This window comes from Pyricularia oryzae, chromosome 2 (genome assembly GCF_000002495.2).
Source record: "Pyricularia oryzae 70-15 chromosome 2, whole genome shotgun sequence".
In the NCBI taxonomy this organism is placed as follows: domain Eukaryota; kingdom Fungi; phylum Ascomycota; class Sordariomycetes; order Magnaporthales; family Pyriculariaceae; genus Pyricularia; species Pyricularia oryzae.
Genome location: NC_017850.1, coordinates 1,586,727 through 1,605,462, shown reverse-complemented (window position 1 = coordinate 1,605,462; position 18,736 = coordinate 1,586,727). Strand labels below are relative to the sequence as shown.

Below are 18,736 nucleotides of genomic sequence, written 5' to 3'. Positions count from 1 at the left end.
CTCTTGGCTATTGTAGCATCTCTTCCATCTCAGTGGCTGACCGTTTTTTTTTTCCTTTTTACTTTTCTTGTTTTATTTTTTATCAGCACATTTCTTTTCCCACTATTGGTGTATATCCAATTTTTGATCTATGGATAGATGGGATTGTCTTCCTTGTTCCTTAATATACATTTCCTTGGTTCTTTTTTTCTTTCTAACTTTCTATCCACACTTTAACATCCCGGCGCATTACCACCGACTTTCCAATACTGTACCCATTACAACACTGCTCACTCACTCCCTATCACGCAAGCTCGGAACAAGCTGCTTGAATACCTACTACCTACTGTACTGTATATCTCCAACAACTAAGGCGGGTCCCAATCTCCATTCCTCCCATAAATCGCAATAGACGGCACGGGAAAATATCGCAGCAAATCTCGCGCCGCCGGTGTCCTGCTGCTTACCGGAATCTCTTCCCGACCCCGACGGACGCGTTCATTGGGTGGCGTCGCGAGGCCTCACGGCCCAGTCATTTGATTGATTTCAGCCACTTTGGACTCGACAAGGCCCTGAGTGAACGGGTAGCCAAGGCGAAAGAAGACTTGTCGATTTGTTCATCCTTTCTTTTCCCTATCTTCTCCTTTTTTTGGTCTCTTTTTCTTTTGCCTCGCCTCACTATCATTTGGCGCACCTACCACGTGTCGTCACATCCCTTCTCCTTTTGCCTGGTTCGCAAAACCCCGGTCATTTCTTTTTTACTACACCGTGCGTGTGTCAGGATATGGACTCCTTCAGCAAGGCGCGGGCACTCTTTTCCAAGGCGCTGCCCCCGCCGCCGCCATCAGACAACAGCAGCAGCAGCAGCAAAACCAGCAAAATCGGCAAGGATGATACAATCAGCAATGCCAGCGCTTCCGGCGCGACCTCCAGCTCCAGCACCAGGGTGTTTCCACCGCGAACCACCTCTACCAAGCCGCCGCCGCCGTTCTCTCCTCCTCCTCCTCCATCCAAACTTGACTCGCCACTCCCCCGCCTACAAGAACAAGTAGCTCCGTCGTCACTCCTTCAGGCCGATTCGATCCGGTCGCCCATTCAACGACGCCCCGTCGCCCCTCCGACCTCTCCGAGACCTGTTGCAAAGGCACCTACTCCCACCGAGCCCTCCTCCTTGCTGTCTCCTACTCTGACCGCACCCTCGCCGAATGCTCTGCTGGCACCTCCATCTCCGGCTCTCTCTTTTTACAGCTTGATTTCGGCCTACTCGAGGGATTCTGAGGAACCAGCTGTGCCACAAGCATCCCAAGCTACAGAAGGTTCTAAGAACTCGTCTCATGTTTATCCGTCGGCTCTAGGTTCAGACGGCAAACCGCAGCAATCGCCATACACATTACCGCCCCTAGACTTCAAGGACTCCCCCAGCTCAGGCACTATGTTTGGAGATGACAAGCCGCCACCCCCGCCTATTAAGGACGGCGCAGTACCGGCGCGGAAACCCTTACCTCTGTCGAGCAACACCGGCAGCGACCAGCCAGCTGGGAATGCTATCCAGGCACCTCTGCCGCCGCCACCGGACAACGATGACAAGAAAACGCAGCCTCCTGCTGAAATCTGGAAGAGGCGGTCCGACAAGACAGACAAGCCGATAGGGGTTTCTGAGCTCAAACTGACGGCAACCAACGGCTCCACTTCGGCCCCCAAGATCAACACCCAGCCGGTGCAATCAATCTCAACGGCCAAGTCGCCCCACAATCCCGAGTATTTGCAGCAGCCGGGAACGAATTTGTCGGCTCCTGACGCGAAACTCAAAAGTCCGCAGCCTCCACGGAGTGGTGGGCTTCCAGGTAGAAACATTCGTCCGAATGCGCCCGCTGAAACTTCAACTCAAAATGGGTCCAGAGTACCCACGGTCGCTAGCGATACCCTGTCAAAAATTGGGACCAACGGTTCAGCCAAGCTTGTTGACGGCACACCGGCAGAGGACAAGAAGGAAAATGTGACCGTACAATCTCAACAAGATGATGCCGTGCGTCACCTTCCAGACTATCACTCTCAAAAGCAAAGCCAACAGAAAGCCCAATCGCAGCCACCGATTCAATCCCCCGACGCCGGCATTCGTCGCCTTCCCACCCCCGACTATGAGCAACACGATGTGAAGAGTCCCATCGTTGAACATGTCGTATCGCCTGTGTCACCAGCATCTTCGCCGGACTTGATTAGCTCCTACCTCGATGAGAAAAAACCGTTGCCGGTTGCTCCATCTTCTGCTTCGTCGTCAGACCAGGGTCCAGCCGTACCTAAAAAAGCTCTCAAACCACCTGCAAGCAGCGCTGCAACCCTCCCGGCGAGCCCAGCTCCTAAGATGGGCAACCTTTGCAGCTTACCCAAGTCCCCTAGGCCCCGAGCAGACGCCAAGGAGCCCTCGGTCAGTTCCACCAGAGGTTCGCATACAAAAGCCCATGGATCTGTCGAAGTTCCATCAGTGGTTGAGAAAACCGCCGGATCATCGACACGATCGCTCCAAGAACCTGCACCAAACCCAACAACAGCCGCCACAGACAAATCGCTACAGGTACAAATACCTCCGAACCCCCAGGGCCAAGCGCGGGCACGATCTTCGTCGCCCAGCGTTGAAAGCAGCTACAGCGCCAACGTTACCAGCCCGCGCGATCAGTTTCCTGCCAGGACCACGTCCAAGACTCAAGGGCTACCCTCTTCCCCGTTGGCCCGCATCAACAATCAAGATCAGCAAATCGCCCAGGCCGCCTCAATAACAGAAGCATTCTTGGAATCCGATGCAAGCGCAAGCCAAGTCTCTACCGTCAGACCGACCACAAGCCAACAACAACATCAGCCGAACCACCTCTCTCCATATGAGACTAGACCCCCACCAACAGGCAGCGATGGAACCATTTACAAGGAGCTGGTGCAGAGCGACGACTTTGACCCGGCCATTGCCCGTTTCCCCGCGACCAAGCTGACCAGCGACGACGTGCTATCGGGCTCCGTCTACAAGATGAGCTCGCTGAGCCGGTCTCAGCTCAACTGCTTCCACCGCCACCGCTTCATGGTCCCCACCAGCAACGCCAACTACTCGCTGGCTTGCCAGACGTGCACCCGGGCGGACTCGGAGGACCGCTTCAGGTGCAAGTTTTGCTATCTGCGTATCTGCGCCTCTTGTAGAGACGTGCTGGCTCAGAACAGGGGTGATCTTGATGCGCTCATGGCGCATGTCAAGACCCATGGTAGCAGCACGGCGCACGCCCCCTCGGGATCCACCAACAGCAACATCGCTGGCGTTCCGGGCTTCCCTGTCGTGACCGCACCTGCTTGATTTTCGGAACTACCCCGTTTCATACTCCGGCGCCCAAAAATAAGATACCATTTATTTTGATTTTCTCGTGCAGCCATGTTTCATTTTCTTGATCATGGTCATATTTTTGATTTAAGAACAAAAATCGCTCCTCCCTCTCTCTGGTGGGGGAGAATAAAAAGATCTGAATTCACAAAAAAAGAATTGTATATACTTACGATTTACTTCTTCTTTTTTCCATCTGGGAACAGCCAGCGGGTTTCTGTGTTTTACCGGAGCTAGAGAGAGTGGTCACTACAGGTAAGGTGGCACTCGTCGGCCCCTCAAGTTTTGAATTTTCTTTTGTGTAACAAAGATAGATACCACACGGCACCGTTTCTTTTCTTTTCTTTTTTTTTTTTTTTTGTATCTGCCAAAACATGAAGGCATAAATATTCATGTGATTCTCGTCAAGCATTGCACATTGCCTCATTCGGGGCAAGAGCTTGCACGACGGGACACAATATCAAATGATAAATTTTTTCAAAAAGGCAGCATTTGCAATACGTGAAGAAATGCAGCTCTAATCCTTTTTATTCCATTTTTCGCACATTCATCTTTTTTTTCATTCACACAACTAACTAATAAAAAACCCTGCTCACCCGCATCAAGCAGCCCAGGCCTCCAAGTTTAACAACTTGCAGCCCTCCTCTTCGGAACCCCGCGACACAAGACGTCCGATGCGGAACACGGTCTCGCCCTGAGCTTGCAGGGTCTTCTCAACCGCATCGATGTTGCCCGCAGCAACGACGATAGCCATACCGATACCGTTGTTGAAGGTACGCGCCATCTCGGCCGGCACCACGTTGCCGGCCTTCCTCAGCCAGGCAAAGACGGGCGGAACGGTGAACGAGGCGACGTCGATCTCCGCGGCGAGGTGCTTGGGGAGCATGCGGGGCACGTTTTCGGTCAAACCGCCGCCGGTGATGTGCGCCAGGCCCTTGACGGCGCCCTGGGAGGCGTTCAGTGCCGCGAGCAGAGACTTGACGTAGATGCGGGTGGGCGTCAGGAGGCTCTCTGCGACGGTCCTGGAGCCTTGGTCCCAGGGGCACGCGTCAGAGTATGAGATGCCCGACTTGTCGACGATGCGGCGTACCAGCGAGTAGCCGTTGGAGTGGACGCCGTCCGAAGCAAGACCGAGCACGACGTCACCCTCGGCCATGTCATCCTTGCGCGGCAGCCTGGCGGTGGCTTGCATAACACCAATGGCGGCACCAGCGACGTCGTAGTCGCCATCCTGGTACATGCCCGGCATCTCGGCCGTCTCGCCGCCCACAAGGGCGCAGCCAGCACGTCGGCAGCCCTCGGAAACACCTTCAACGAAGGATGCGGCCATACCAACGTCAAGTTGGCTGCAGCCGTAGTAGTCAAGGAACATGACAGGCTCGGCACCCTGGACGACCAGATCGTTGACGTTCATGGCCACGAGGTCAATACCGACGGTGTCGTGGCGCCCTGCAATCTGTGCAATCTTCAGCTTCGTACCGACACCATCGATAGCACCGACCAGGACAGGAGCATTGGGGTATCCGGCCCGAGAAAGGTCCACCTCGCCACCAAAGCCTCCAATTTCGGCATCAGCTCCCGGACGGGCAGTCGATGCCACGGCCTTCTTGATGCGCTCAACCAGCTCGTTTCCGGCATCGATGCTGACACCGGCCTGTGCATAGGACAGCGATTCTTGGGCGGCAGGCTTCTGGTCCTTGTTTCTAAAGGCGCGGTGGGCAATGTCCTTGCGGTAGAACATGCCATCGAAAGAGATGAGACTAATTCCATCGCTGTATGCCTTCTGCACAGCTGCCTCGAGGGTATCGGCAGTGGCGTTGGCGGCAATAACACGGCCGCCAGAGGTCTGAAGCTGGCCCTCTGCTGACAGTTTTGTGCCGGCATGGAAGATGGTGACACCGGCAGGGGGCTGGCCGACAGTCATGAGAGTGCCCTTAGCATAGCTGTTGGGGTAGCCACCGGCTGCAACAACGACAGTGGCGCTGAACTTGGGTTCGACCTTGACAGTGACCTGGTCCAACCAACCCTCGGCGCAGGCGACCATGACCTCGGCCAGATCAGTGTCAGCCGACAGCAAAGGCAGAAGGGTTTGGGTCTCTGGGTCGCCGAAGCGAACGTTGTACTCGAGTACTTTGGGGCCGTTGGGGGTGATCATTAGACCAGTGAAAAGAAGACCCTTGAACGGGCAGCGCTCCTTGCGCATGCCGTCGATGGTGGGCTGCAAAACGTCGCGCTCGATACGGGCAATGAGCTCTGGTGTGGCAATGTTTGTCGGGGCGTAGCAGCCCATGCCTCCAGTGTTGGGGCCGAGATCGCCGTCGAAGATACGCTTGTGATCCTGTGCAGGGGGTAGCGACTTGATTGTGTAACCATCGCAAAAGCTGAGGATGCTGAGCTCATCGCCAGTAAGAAACTCCTCGATGACAACCTCGCTGCCGGCGTCGCCAAAAGCCCTGTCCAGCATTATTTGCTTCAGCGCAGCTTGCGCCTCCTCCAGCGACTCTGGTATGATGACACCCTTGCCGGCGGCGAGGCCAGTCGCCTTGATAACCACGTTGTGGCCGACGCGGTTCAGGTACTCCGAGGCGGCAGTGAAGTCGGAGAAGTTCTCGTAGGCGGCAGTGGGAATGTTGTGCCTCTTCATAAAGTCCTTGGAGAAGGTCTTGCTGCCCTCCATGCGCGCGGCCTCTTGCGAAGGGCCGAAGCAGGCGATGCCGGCACGGCGAAAGTACTTCTCGACGCCATCGACAAGGGGTGCCTCGGGACCGGGGACGGCGAGGTTGATGTTAGAGGCTCGAGCAAGGGCGACGAGACCGTCAAAGTCCTCGGCGGATACGCTTGTGTTGTTGGTAACCTTGGGGATCAAGGCGGTGCCGCCGTTGCCTGGAACAGCTATGATGGACTCGACGCGGGGCGACTGGCTTAGTTTCCAAGCCAGCGCATGTTCCCTGCCTCCGTTGCCAATGAGAAGAACACGGAGAGACTCCATGGTGATGGCAAACTAGAACTAGAAATATGTAGCTAGCTAGCTTACAAGAAAAAGAGAAGGAGATGTGAGGAATGGATTAAGAATTGCGCTTGCAACTCCTTCTGTCCCCTCGACAAAAAGTTTGAATCTGCTACCATTGTGTCACTACATAGAATCATTTACGAGGAAGGAGGGGAAGTCTTTAATTATTGACTAGGGTCCTACGGGTAAAAAAAAAAAATAAAAAAAAAATAAAAAAAAAAATAAAATACCAGGGCGACATCCCACCAAAAATTCATGTATCGATAAGGATAAGACAGAAACAAGGAAGTTGTGCATGAGTTTGTTCGGCGTGTTGTTTGTCCCACATGGGGAACTCCAGCTTTGACTTTTACTTGCTACCTTCCACCTATTTTTGACACTCTGACTAGTTGCGCTTTCAAATACCTGCTTGCATATTATTTCTCTGCATTCAACGGGTTAGTTCGCGCGATACACCATCAAAGTCGCATATCACTTACATACTCTGGATGGTGTCACTCCGCGGGTCCAAAGACGAGTACGAAGACTAAGTACCGGTAGGACAAGGCAGAAACAAAAGTAATTGACCCCACATTGTCCACGCCTGGCAAGCCATGCAGCGGGGTATCCCTGTCCATAGCAACCCGTCATCAATGCAAGGGGTCGCGGTAAGACCCTTGCACCGTAGCAAAGAAGTAAACACTAAATCAATGGCAACCCAGACCGAGTATTGGTTGATCTTGATTCACCTTCAAATTTGAGCGAGCTACTGAATGTCACCGCCCCGCTCGGTCTGCGACCACCTATTTCTATTATTCCCATTATGTCTGCCTACCCGCCTCTTTCCAGGACAAGGTCTATAAAACGACCTGCCAATGCCGAGCCCAACGATTCCGATATCTCGAGGCTACCCGCTGTCGGCGAATCCCGCACTTCCACTGCCTCGCCCAGTCGTCTACCGGTAAAGCCATCGCTGTCCGGAATCGCCAGATCGGCGTCGGTATCCACAAGGACAACCACCGCGTCGGCATCGACAACCGCCCCGCGAGCCGCCCCCAAGACTCGGACGGGAGGACTATTGAGCAAGCTCGGCTCCAAGACCCTGCGCCCCGCGCAACAAAACGAGAATGTTGCGCCTGCAAGGGACGCGGCGGGATCGGGAGTGACAGGCACAGGGGCCGGACTGCGCCGACCGACCCCATCTTCAGCTGCCGTTGCTCCTCGGCCCAAGACTTCTGGCGGTCCAGCCGGCGCTGAGAGGTCGGTCAATTCAAACCACTCACGCGCCAAATCCTCGGCGACCACACTCACAGAAGCAACCCTGCTCCGTCCTGCACAATCTTCCTCACATGCAAGCATGTCAACAACATCGAGCATGGCTTCGCGGCCACCTGTCACAGCACAAACGAAAGCCCTCCATCGAAGGGCACCCTCGAACCCCGTGAGAACCAGGACATTGGATCAGCCGAAGCCGCAGCATCTGCAGCAACCGCCGCAACCCGAGCAGCCGCAAGCAGCCCGGGCAAACAAGCCTGCTTTCAATACGATGCAACAGCACTTTTCCCCACTCAAAATGGCAGCCCCTAAACCCCTAACATCAACATTCCTCGCTCCGCCATCGCCATCAAAGCTCCCCGCAAACGTTGCCATCACGGCCGAGACGAGTCGGCGACAGACCGAGCTGCTTCAACTTTGTCTCCTCCACCGGGAGGCAGGGCCTACTACAAATCGATGGCACGCGAGTGCTCGCAGTAGGCTGGCAAAACGATTCGACTCAGTCGCCAAGGCCAACGCGGCTGTCACGCAGGCCAAGGCAAGGAGGACCGAAGATGTGAACGCCCAGGCGCTGGATGCCTGGGTTCGACGCGGCGGAGCCCACGACCCGCGCCAGCTCGAGGAGAAGGTGCAGGCACTGGATGCGGTCTTGTCGGGTCTTTGGGAACTTAGCGAACCTGGTGGCCGGCACGCGCGGGTGGTACGGCAGTTTGAAAAGTGGCTTGAACATTTACGATACGTAAACGACAGGCGAGAATGTGGAGTCTTCGACGTCGACGACGAGTTCGTCTTCATCTCTGAGCTAGACGCTGCGTGGCATGACGAGTGTGCATCGATGGCCAGGAAGCTGGACAACTGGCGTACGGACTTGAGGTATTTGGAGGGCGGTGTGGATGATAGTGCCCAGAAACCATCAGGGAAACACAGTACTGAAATTGAGGAGGAGCAGTCGAGCCTAACCGTGATTCTTGCCGCTTGTCGTTCCCTCTCCCACGACATGCTAGAGGAGATCAAGTCAATGGAGCAGATCGAGAGGGAAGCTCTCAAGCAAGAGAGTGACTGGGTTGAAAAGATTGCAATAGACGATGCTCAAGACGACACTCCCCGTGCCGGAGCAATATGGAGGGTTTTGTAACCGTCACTGCTCTTTAGTGTACAAGTCAACCATTTCCTTCGACGGCTCAGTGACTGGGCATAAATTTTGTTCATTACCACAGCGTTTATCATGAGTATAGACCCATAACAAAGCTCATTCATTCGGCCGAATACATTTTCTGGCACTTTTCCATTATCGCCCGGACTTTCTCCATTCTCTTGGCCTGGACTTGTTCAAGGTGACTGAGGATCTGCTCCGCAATCTTCTCTTTGGCATGTCTATACCGTGACAAGGAGTCTCTGTATGTCAGTCAATCTGCAGAATATCAGGGCTGTCCAGATCCATAGGGGCGACGATATGAGAGGTAAGGACTAACTTCTTTCCCCAAACATCCTTGACGACGCCGACGGAAGCAGGGACCCGCATCTCATCCCGCCAGTCCGCCCAGCCGGAGAATATCTGGGTGTTCTCGGCTTGCCTGAGGACGTATGTTGGCCTCCCGTAGCCTAGCTGGGTGCAAAGCTGTTCGACCTGGCTGACGAAGCTACGGTCCCCCAACGCTTCGTCCTTGGTGCTCTCCGCCACAGCACCGGGATCGGTGGCGGGTTGACCAGTTTTGGTTTGGTGCAAGGGGGGCTGCGAGGCTGATGCAGTGGTCGTCGCGTGCTCGACGGCCCTGTGTGGTGCTTCTCTAATGACCGTAGGGGTCTGGATCCTAGCCTTTTTGAATACCACGCTTTCCCCATTTGCCGGCATGAGCTGCTGCTGCATCAGCCACTCGACGGCGCAACGAGCCGCAAATTGTTTCGCACTGCGGGGTAGGACAGCAAGCAGCATTTTGTGACAGACGTTAGCATACTATTCACTCCAGGATACAAGCAGGCAAGGGGAAACGCGGAAGACTCGTCCGAAAAGACGGCTGGATGCGAATATACAGACTCTTTCTTTTTCGCAAAGGAGGGAAGGGTACCATCCGGGTTCACGGCATTATGGGGACCCGGAAATCGCAACCCCTTGGCCTCGGGCAGAGTGACGAAGCTGCACCAGAGGCTTCCACCACCACGCGGGTCCATACCCCGGTCCTCGTCCACGAACTCTATCGCACTGCCATCCGGGTGGGCATCCCGGTACACTACATGCGTACGATCGTATTAATACAAGCACGCATGAGGTGCATAGGTAGGTATGGGCGATATGCTACCAGCCCTCCACTTACTGTGAAGAAGGCCAATCCAGTTCCTGTCGGGCTTGGGCTCCACCGGCGCAAAAGCCACCAGAGCTGCCTGGTTGAGTTCCCTAATGGCCTTTAGCTGCGCTGGGGTCAGTGACGTCGGCCGACCGGTATCTCTCTGTGATGCTTCCTGGAGGGCAATCCACTTCTTGATATTTGTAAAGTCCAGGAGGCCGCTCTCGTTGCCGTTGCCAGTTTGGGCTGGCGCAGACATGGTGTAGGTATTACTGACGCTTGATACCACCTCGAAATGTGGATTGCGTGCCTGGAGGCTTTGCTGAGTGGCAACTGATAATTGCGGGTTATGATGTTACGAATTGATTTCTTGGCTTTAAAGACAAATATCTGAGGATCCATCCGGCCAATGTAGAAGATGGAAATATTCCTGCATAATATACCTACTTGGCTAAAGCAAAGTGTATGGGTTTGGGTTTGTGTTGGGTGACAGAGGTGAGGCTGTAGATACCGAGGACTACTTTATACGAGTGGATGGCCTTTGCTGATTTTAACCCCAACCCTTGCAGTCTTATTCATGCAGAAGGCTCACCTATATCTTTGTCCTGAGGTACCAGATAAGCACAAAGATGAATGCTCACTTACAGTACTGATGCAATACAACCCAGCGCCATGCCCATTAGCTCAACATAAATACATGCTTTGCAGTTTGTTTCGCCAACGACTGGAAAATAAGACAATGCATCTCGGGGTATACTAAAGCGCTAACAACAGAAAATTGACCATTCGCTTGGACAAGTTGTACGGAAAACGCCTTTGTCGGCTAATTGAAGAATCCCGTGTCACTCTCATCCCCATCCTCATCCTTCTCATCTGATTGAGCCTTTGGAGTCTGCTTTGAATGTCTGGCATCACTCGTCTTGCCCTTCTTGTCGAACTTCTCTCCCGACACCTTTTCTGGATGAGATTTGCTGGCAGCTTCGGATTTGGTCGACTTCGTGGCTGCTTTGGCTGATTTTCGATTTTGCAGCTGTGGCAGGGCGTTTGGTCCAGACTCCATAGCCTGCTCAATCTCCGTCCATATGGGATGCCTTTCTGACCGCAGCAAGGCCAATTTCGCGTCGGACTGGTCATCCGACTTCTCCGTGTTTGGGTACAGACTAACGTATCGCTCGAGAAACGGGAAGTAGATGGCGTAATTAACGTCGACCTCGGCGGTGTGCAGGTCCTTCTTGAGTTGGATGATCTGCTCCGGATCTTCGGCCTGGTCAAGCTTCTTGCGCACATACTTGACGAGCTTTTGTGCCTTTTTGCGCTCTATTGGTTGCGAGAGGGGGAAAAATCTGTTAGTAAAAATGATTCCAAAGGGGAACGATGGCTTGCCGCAGGAACTTGCGATCATGGGACAAACGAACCAAAGAACCGGACCATGTGGTATTTTCCAATCTTATGACTCCTATGCTTCTTCTCCTGCTGACTCTCTATCCTGTACTTGAGTGCGGACATCTCGCGCTCCAGCTCTGCGCGCACAGTGGGCGGCATCTCCGAGGCGCCCGGCCTCGACAGGGTGCGCTCAATGTTCCTCGCCCGCTTTTTGACCGCCGCCAGCGAGCCATCGGCGTCTACCTGATTCTTCCGGGCTTGTTTGTATTTTTTTTGTGCGGGGCCACCTTCTATGCGACTCGCACGATCGGGGTGAATGTCGTCGACTGACGCATGAGGCCGTTTGATGCCCATCTTCGGCTGCCTGTCGGTTGCTGGCTAGTGTTGTTGTTCTGTCTGGAGACAGCGGATGGAAAGAAGAAAACTTAATGCTGAGATCGTGTGCAGTGGCTCAAATTTTGGAGGGCAAAACGTGCTTCCTTTCTGGCAGGATTATGTCTGGATGCGTGAGCTTTCTCTCTGTTTTTCTCTAATGGTCAATTTCGCAATACCTTTTTTCCCAGCGAGACTGCCTGCGTACAAGTGATCAAAAATTCCATCTGCGCAGCCACCTTATCTTATCTCCCCCGCATCCGATGTCCTCCACTGGAATACCTACCCTTGTACCGTCAGTGTGGGCAGCGGCAGCCCTCGAGCTGACCTACCAGGAACGCAGCTGCACCCTTACACTCAACCTACCTACCTACCTAGGTATGCCCGCATCAACTTACCTTGCCAACAGACAGAAAACCAAATAAATTTTATTTCATTTTTTTTTCACTTCGTTTTTGCTACGTCCGTGAGACACCATAGACCACTTTCACCATCCTTTTCAGTTTAGAGGGGACTGCGATGTGCGCGTCTATTTAGGTTCAGCCGCGCGATTGCTGATCAACAGGAGAGAGATTTCCTGACTGAATAGGCATATGGCTGTTCACATACCCGGGTAGCCACCACTTTGTATGGGTCATCATCCGACCCACGACTTACAAAGAGCATCACGACGAAGGATTTGATGTGCACGATTCCATTCGAACGTGAAAATCCTGTCCCCCGCTTGTTAGGGGAATCGCCTAGCCATGGGTGACCGGCCAGAACCAGGGCTGATAAAATGGTACCCAAGCGCCGCGCGAGACTATTTTCTCCATGTTAGTCTCCAGAATCCAAGAGTTGATATATATCAGCCAACTGGCAATGCCAGAAATGGCGCTTTCGATCGCAAAAAGCTCTTCACGTACGACAACATCCCTCTGTTGACGACCTACGACTGGTCACCTACACTGCCGGATATCCTGGCCGTGGGTAACTCGAGCGGCGATGTCAACATACTGAGGATCGATGGAGAGTCCAAGGCCATGTCAGCCATCAGGCCTAGAGCGCCTCGAACTTGCCAGGCCGTGGCTTTTAACACCAATGGAAAGTTAGCGGTCGGGCTGGAGAGGGCCCGAGGTGATCACAGTCTCTACGTGTGGGATGTGAGCCAGCTAGACAGCATTACGCAGGCGAGCCCTAGAGGACTGCCTGACGGCCTGAAGTTCCCCGACCCTGTCTACAAGAATGAAATGGGCGTTTCTGTATCGAGCGTCAAGTTCTTTGAGGACAATCCAAACACGCTGGTCATCGGCGCCAAGCGAGATGGTCTGAGGATTCACGATCTACGTGGTAAGTTACACTTGGTAGATATCGTAAGGCGGTTTTGGCAGATAAGGTTGCTGCGAATAGCGCTAGACTAAATTTTTGTGCCCCTGTCCCACAGATCCTTCGTCGGGAGCAACGACTTTCCGGACCCATTGCTGTAACAATCTTGCAATCGATTATGCGGACCCCAACTATTTTGCTTCGTCGGTTCTTGACAACCCCGGAATCATGGTCTGGGACCGTCGCGCGACCAGCAGGTTCCATGCTTCTCCGTCCTACACCACAGCCACGGAGGATCAGCCATCTTTCCCCTGGGGCGGTGCGTTGCAGCTCAACAATGCTCTGGGACTCGAATCAAACGACAGCTTAGGTGATATCACGACCTCCTTCATCAGGTCTATGCGGTACTGCAGAGACAGGCGAGGCATGCTTGCAGTGCTATCCCGTACCGGCCAGCTGAAAGTCATGTCGACAAGCCCCGAACGTCTCGACGACAACTACAGGGTTGAAGGTAGCCCTGAACTCTTGGAAGTCAACAAATCCAATGAAATGGATAGTAAGTTCTTGGATCCCGCCAAGCAGAACGAGCGAATCGTGTCTTTCGATTGGGTCACAAACTCAAACGCTGCACAGCAGCCGAGACTGTTGGTGCTACGGGCCAACAGTGACTTTGAGATATTGGAGGTTCCCTCGTTTACAAAGTCTTACCCGTATAAACTGTCCCCATGGCAGGCACCAAACAGAGGGTTGGAGAGTAAGGAGTCCTCACCCAGACCAGGTCAAGTTTTCTGTCTTAGCGCTGACAATATCCAGCTGGTGGCGATCATCATGATCTTGTACAGTTTGAACCGCAGGAAGCGGGGGAGATTCTTGCGCCAAAGATAGTGCAGGACGAACTTTCCGAAATACCACTCTTCCAGGAGCCCAAACCGGATGCACAAGCAGTGGTTGCCAGCGTGCTACAATCTCCAATTCACGAGGGCTATCACTTGAAAGACCTCGAAGCAGAGGACTCTCCGCCGCTCCCAGACTCCTTCAGGGCAGCTACAACCGTGGCGGAAAAACTGAGGATATTGAGAGAATATGCAAAAATCGCTCTCCCCTTGAACGGGCTCCAAAGAGGCGTGCCATCGAGGAACACCGATAAGTCCTGGCCCCATCTCACTCATGATGGCGAACATCCAATCACCTACCGTGAACGCCACGAGCAGCTTCTCGCCACAACAATGTTCACTCTTGGCTTTCCAAGCGAGGCCCAGCTCTTTATCGACCATGTTATGCTCTGGCGAGCGAAAGAGATGTACCTCTTTGACTGTGAAAGGAATCGGAAGATTGTAGCCGATGACCCTTGGCTGAGAGACACATGGGCGTGGATTGCAGGTGAGATATGTCGATGCGTCAATTTCTGAGCCTGGCTAACTAGGTAGTATATAGGCGCTGAGGATGCTGCTCAGGATAGCGGGATGACGGCCGCACCCTTGGACTTGAGCTACATGGGAGTTGCCACGATATGGTTTAGCGATCTCGGTGAGCCTTCTCGACTTTTGACCACCGCCACAGACCTCGTGCGCTATGCTGACTGGATTCATACAGGGAACAAACCATCAAACAGATTGGTGGATGGCGGCACTGCGTTACCAGACTCAGCAGCGTGGGAGCGGAGCATCAGCGCCATTTGCTCAAAACAGGCACTTCCCAAATTCGATTGCGCCGAAACCAAAAAGGCACATCATCGGCGCCTATGCTTGGCAATATGTGGCTGGGGCCGATCAGGTCCCATGGACCTGTTGGAGTTTGAGCAGATCCCTGCCTCTGAGAAGACTAGTACCTGGCACACCATGACTACGGCCCATGCATTGTTCAGGGGAGAGACGAAGAATGCGATAAAACTGCTCAAAAGGGCGAGCGCCGAACATCCGGAACTGATGTTCGTCTCGCTGGCGCTTCAGCTCATGATGCGGGGCGACAACGATCTGGCCAAAGAACATCTCGACTTTGACGAGAATATCGCTCCCCAAGAAGATCCATATCTAAGGGCAATCTCGTCCCTGATTGCTACCCGTGGCTGGCTCACCATTGCAAACCAACGTTCTCTACCACTGCGCGAGCGGGTATACGTTGCAGTCAGATATCTGAATGATGAGGAGTTGTCACAGTGGCTGACCGCCGAGGTTCGAGATGTCATCGAAACGGGAGACATATCGGGTATCGTGCTCACTGGCATCACCGACAACATGGTGGAAATCTTGGCGAAGTATGTCCAGAAGTTCCACGATGTGCAGAGCGCGATCCTCATAATGTCCATCTGCGCACCCCGCTACGTCGACGACTACCGCTGCGCAGCGTGGCGCAGAGCCTACCGGGCGTATCTGCAAAGACACAAGGCCTACTTTCAACGTACCAAGTTCGAGGTTGAGAGCACCAAGAAAAGCAAACGAGACGGCCAGCCCACCATCAGCCCACCGTTCCGACAGATCGCGCTGCGGTGCATCTACTGTGACGCAGAGATGTCCATGTCTAGGGGCACTGCCGTCGTGGCACCTGCTTCAGGTGCGAGCTCGGAGCAACAGAACCCGTTGACGGCCAAGATGGTCAGCGCCGGAATCAGTTGTCCCACCTGCAAGCGACACCTGCCTCGTTGCGTCGTGTGTCTGGAAATTGTAGGCATGCCGCGCTCGGACAAGCCCGAGGCGTCTGCGGACCCGGAGGTGAAGCTTGCAGCACGATTCCCGACCTTCTGCCTCAAGTGCGAACACGTCCTACATCTGGATCACGCACGGCAATGGTTCGCGAGGCATGCCGAGTGCCCGGTGCCCGAGTGCAGGTGTCAGTGTAACTTTCGAGCGAACCCGGAGTTGAATTACAAGTGAGGTGACGGTTGGACCTGTTTGAAATACAGCTACAAAGGGATTTTTTTTAGATAATGTTAACTCTTCAGATATGAGTTATATCTTGATCTGGTGCGCATAGCTAATCGAAAGCTATTTCCAGAGCTAAACTATAGTCTTCAGGGCAAGCTTGACTGATGTAGTTGCGATTAAGATTGTCATGTGAAATGGCAGCTTTAAGAGGCCATGTGAGGCTGTTGAATAATGTGGGTCTTCCATTAAAGTCGCGTCCACTCGATTGCCAAAATCCGTTGCCGACGCGACCTCCCATGAAATTTAGAGTGCAGCAAGGCATTGCTCACCAAACTACTCACCTACCCATCAATCATCGAACCTCAACACCGTCCGCAGTCAGTATCGAGCATCATATCAATCGATATCACTCGAACATCGGCTGAGAAGGATATAAACCCGGGCGCCTTGCTTGCGCACAAAAAAAAAACATGTCTGTCGTGTAGGTGACTGTTTTTCCCAAGCGCGCACCAAACTATCATTTGGAGCTTGTGTGTGCGCAGCCCTTCGCATCTGATCGGAATACTGACAAACATGGTGATTGTTAGTGAGAGTTTCGACAACATCTATCTCGACCTCTCGAGGGAGTCGGGAAAATGCAGGTTCGCTGAGAACGGTCTCGGCTGGAAGCCTGCCGGCGGAGGTGATGCTTTCACCCTGGATCAAAGCAACATTGGCGGCGCAAACTGGAGCCGAGCAGCGAAAGGTTACCAGCTCAAAATTCTTCAGCGTAACTCAGGTCTCATTCAATTGGATGGGTTTCAACAAGAGGTAAGCGGCATCCTCACAGGCGTGTAGCAGCGAAACCAGCAAGCGAAGAGAGCATCTGCTGACGGTCTTGTGTGTGCGATCGCAGGACTACGAGCGCCTGAGCAAAATTTTCAAGAACTGGTACAGCCACAACCTGGAGAATAAGGAGCACTCGCTGCGCGGCTGGAACTGGGGCAAGGCGGAATTTGGCAAGGCGGAGCTCACCTTCAACGTCCAGAACCGGCCCTCGTTCGAGGTGCCGTACTCGGAGATCTCAAACACGAACCTGGCGGGCCGCAACGAGATCGCGGTCGAGTTCGGCGTCGACGGCGAGAAGGAGAAGAAACCTACGGCGAGCAAAGATCAGCTCACTGAGATCAGGTTCTATATCCCCGGCACGACGACGAGAAAGGAGGCCGAGGGTGAGGACGCCGGCAGCGATGCGGACGAGGAGGAGAAGAATGCCGTCACGCTCTTCTACGATACGCTGATCGAGAAGGCGGACATTGGCGAGACTGCCGGAGACACCATCGCTACATTTCTGGACGTTCTGCACCTCACGCCAAGGTTTGTCCATCCCAGCGCCCCCCCCCCCCCCCCCCCCCCCCCCACGGGTTACCCTTAGCTTCTGGAGTGATTGTTGCTAACACTGGTAATCAGAGGTCGTTTCGATATCGACATGTACGATTCATCATTTCGGTTGCGAGGCAAGACGTACGACTACAAGCTGCAGTACGACTCCATCAAAAAGTTTATGGTGCTTCCAAAGCCTGATGAGATGCATTTCCTCATCTGTATCGGCCTGGACCCGCCTTTGCGGCAGGGCCAGACCCGCTACCCCTTCATTGTAATGCAGTTCAAGAGGGACGAAGAGGTCACGCTGGACCTCAACCTGGCCGAGGAGGAGTTGAATGGAAAGTACAAGGACAAGCTCCAGGGCCACTACGAGCAACCACTACATCAAGTCGTGACCTACATCTTCAGGGGCTTAGCCAACAAGAAGATAACGGCCCCAGCGAAGAGCTTCCAGACGTAAGATGAAATCTTGATCGAGTACAGGCCAGAGTATTTGGGACGTTTGCTGACTTTCTATTTTTGTTTTTTTACCTTATAGACATCGTGGCCAGCTCGGCATCAAATGCGCCATCAAGGCGAGCGAGGGATTCTTGTACTGCTTGGAAAAGGCCTTTATGTTTGTGCCGAAGCCAGCAACATACATCTCGTACGAGCAGACGCAGTCCGTCACCTTTTCACGTGTGGGCGGTGCAGTATCGGCCACGCAGACATTCGACATCACGATTCACATGAAGGGCGGCGGCTCATCGCAGTTCAGCAACATCAACCGTGAGGACCTCAAGGCTCTTGAGACGTTTTTCCAGGCCAAGGAGCTGCGGGTTAAGAACGAGATCGACGAAGACGCCAACCTCTTGGCCGCTATGCGCGACCAGGCGATGGTCTCCTCGGACGATGAAGTGGGACCCAAGGCCGATCGGGGCTCGGCCGATGAGGACGAGGAGAGTGTGGACGAGGACTTCCAGACCGAGTCGGAAAGTGACGTCGCTGAAGAATACGACTCTGACCACGAGAGTTCTGGAACTGGCTCTGATGAGGAGAGTGATGGAGGCAAGGGTGGCCGTGGTAAAGACGATGATGATGACGACGACGATGAGGAGGCATCGACAGAGAAGCCTCCCAAAAAGAAGAAGAAGACCTCGTAAACTCTTGTTAGAAGAGGTCGTCATGCTTCAGGATGAAGGAGAAGGAGTCTCTTTTAGAGAATTTCAGGAAATGACTGGTCACGAAATGCATCAATAATTATCCCGTAATGGGAGGGCTGCCACCAGTCCACAAACAATAAATACCCTTTATTATTCATTCGTAACGGTTGACGTCTGGGGTGTCCCGACATGTGCGTTTGCGATGTTCTACCTGTAGATTATTTGTGAATTTCCCAAAGTGGCATAAAGACACAACTTGGTTTTACACATTCCATTGAATATTTTTTTTGCACCCGGGTATCTGGTTGCAAAGTCGCCGGGCTGCCATGACCAAATGTGGAACCCCCTTTGGCGGGGTGTGGGACGGGAACTTGTGCGCGGGCATTTACGTAGTAACCCAACGTAGCTAGCTGGGCCAGCCAGCA

General features: G+C 53.6%; 7 protein-coding genes across 7 annotated transcripts; 4 read left to right on the top strand and 3 right to left on the bottom strand.

Moving 5' to 3' along the window:
* On the top strand, nucleotides 1-3,868 carry MGG_10142 (uncharacterized protein). The gene has a single exon (XM_003713735.1). It carries the CDS (start codon nucleotides 764-766, stop codon nucleotides 3,311-3,313), a length of 2,550 nt encoding a protein of 849 aa, XP_003713783.1. The 5' UTR covers nucleotides 1-763; the 3' UTR covers nucleotides 3,314-3,868.
* On the bottom strand, nucleotides 3,788-6,477 carry MGG_11343 (phosphoribosylformylglycinamidine cyclo-ligase). The gene has a single exon (XM_003713734.1). It carries the CDS (start codon nucleotides 6,324-6,326, stop codon nucleotides 3,939-3,941), a length of 2,388 nt encoding a protein of 795 aa, XP_003713782.1. The 5' UTR covers nucleotides 6,327-6,477; the 3' UTR covers nucleotides 3,788-3,938.
* Nucleotides 6,478-7,034: 557 nt separating this feature from the next.
* MGG_10138 (uncharacterized protein) lies at nucleotides 7,035-8,896 on the top strand. Its single transcript, XM_003713733.1, has one exon. It carries the CDS (start codon nucleotides 7,150-7,152, stop codon nucleotides 8,734-8,736), a length of 1,587 nt encoding a protein of 528 aa, XP_003713781.1. The 5' UTR covers nucleotides 7,035-7,149; the 3' UTR covers nucleotides 8,737-8,896.
* Nucleotides 8,116-10,327, bottom strand: MGG_15583 (uncharacterized protein). Its single transcript, XM_003713732.1, has 4 exons — nucleotides 9,914-10,327; nucleotides 9,637-9,829; nucleotides 9,074-9,508; nucleotides 8,116-8,975 (listed from the first exon to the last, which is right to left on the bottom strand). Exons 1-4 carry the CDS (start codon nucleotides 10,140-10,142, stop codon nucleotides 8,855-8,857), a joined length of 978 nt encoding a protein of 325 aa, XP_003713780.1. The 5' UTR covers nucleotides 10,143-10,327; the 3' UTR covers nucleotides 8,116-8,854.
* MGG_15582 (rRNA-processing protein EFG1) lies at nucleotides 10,253-11,814 on the bottom strand. The gene is made up of 2 exons (XM_003713731.1): nucleotides 11,299-11,814; nucleotides 10,253-11,200 (listed from the first exon to the last, which is right to left on the bottom strand). The coding sequence occupies exons 1-2, from the start codon at nucleotides 11,618-11,620 to the stop codon at nucleotides 10,707-10,709; spliced, it is 816 nt and encodes a 271-aa protein (XP_003713779.1). The 5' UTR covers nucleotides 11,621-11,814; the 3' UTR covers nucleotides 10,253-10,706.
* Nucleotides 11,815-11,983: 169 nt separating this feature from the next.
* On the top strand, nucleotides 11,984-15,911 carry MGG_14752 (uncharacterized protein). The gene is made up of 5 exons (XM_003713730.1): nucleotides 11,984-12,967; nucleotides 13,062-13,697; nucleotides 13,757-14,323; nucleotides 14,378-14,470; nucleotides 14,537-15,911. The coding sequence occupies exons 1-5, from the start codon at nucleotides 12,385-12,387 to the stop codon at nucleotides 15,811-15,813; spliced, it is 3,156 nt and encodes a 1,051-aa protein (XP_003713778.1). The 5' UTR covers nucleotides 11,984-12,384; the 3' UTR covers nucleotides 15,814-15,911.
* A 119-nt stretch (nucleotides 15,912-16,030) lies between these two features.
* On the top strand, nucleotides 16,031-18,459 carry MGG_14751 (FACT complex subunit pob-3). The gene is made up of 5 exons (XM_003713729.1): nucleotides 16,031-16,285; nucleotides 16,392-16,614; nucleotides 16,700-17,160; nucleotides 17,254-17,625; nucleotides 17,708-18,459. Exons 1-5 carry the CDS (start codon nucleotides 16,275-16,277, stop codon nucleotides 18,309-18,311), a joined length of 1,671 nt encoding a protein of 556 aa, XP_003713777.1. The 5' UTR covers nucleotides 16,031-16,274; the 3' UTR covers nucleotides 18,312-18,459.
* The last annotated feature ends 277 nt before the right edge of the window (nucleotides 18,460-18,736 follow it).

Excerpts from the sequence above, each read along its gene's own strand:
- MGG_14752 (XM_003713730.1), top strand. The coding sequence starts at position 12,385 with ATGGGTGACCGGCCAGAACCAGGGCTGATAAAATGGTACCCAAGCGCC. Across the intron at positions 12,968-13,061 it reads GAGGATTCACGATCTACGTG|ATCCTTCGTCGGGAGCAACG; the intron begins GTAAGTTACACT and ends CCTGTCCCACAG. Across the intron at positions 13,698-13,756 it reads ACCAAACAGAGGGTTGGAGA|CTGGTGGCGATCATCATGAT; the intron begins GTAAGGAGTCCT and ends GACAATATCCAG.
- MGG_10138 (XM_003713733.1), top strand. The coding sequence starts at position 7,150 with ATGTCTGCCTACCCGCCTCTTTCCAGGACAAGGTCTATAAAACGACCT.
- MGG_10142 (XM_003713735.1), top strand. The coding sequence starts at position 764 with ATGGACTCCTTCAGCAAGGCGCGGGCACTCTTTTCCAAGGCGCTGCCC.
- MGG_11343 (XM_003713734.1), bottom strand. The coding sequence starts at position 6,326 with ATGGAGTCTCTCCGTGTTCTTCTCATTGGCAACGGAGGCAGGGAACAT.
- MGG_14751 (XM_003713729.1), top strand. Across the intron at positions 16,615-16,699 it reads TGGATGGGTTTCAACAAGAG|GACTACGAGCGCCTGAGCAA; the intron begins GTAAGCGGCATC and ends GTGCGATCGCAG. Across the intron at positions 17,161-17,253 it reads GTTCTGCACCTCACGCCAAG|AGGTCGTTTCGATATCGACA; the intron begins GTTTGTCCATCC and ends ACTGGTAATCAG.
- MGG_15582 (XM_003713731.1), bottom strand. The coding sequence starts at position 11,620 with ATGGGCATCAAACGGCCTCATGCGTCAGTCGACGACATTCACCCCGAT. Across the intron at positions 11,201-11,298 it reads CCACATGGTCCGGTTCTTTG|AGCGCAAAAAGGCACAAAAG; the intron begins GTTCGTTTGTCC and ends CGCAACCAATAG.
- MGG_15583 (XM_003713732.1), bottom strand. The coding sequence starts at position 10,142 with ATGTCTGCGCCAGCCCAAACTGGCAACGGCAACGAGAGCGGCCTCCTG. Across the intron at positions 9,830-9,913 it reads CTGGATTGGCCTTCTTCACA|TGTACCGGGATGCCCACCCG; the intron begins GTAAGTGGAGGG and ends GTACGCATGTAG. Across the intron at positions 8,976-9,073 it reads AAGGATGTTTGGGGAAAGAA|ACATGCCAAAGAGAAGATTG; the intron begins GTTAGTCCTTAC and ends GTCACGGTATAG.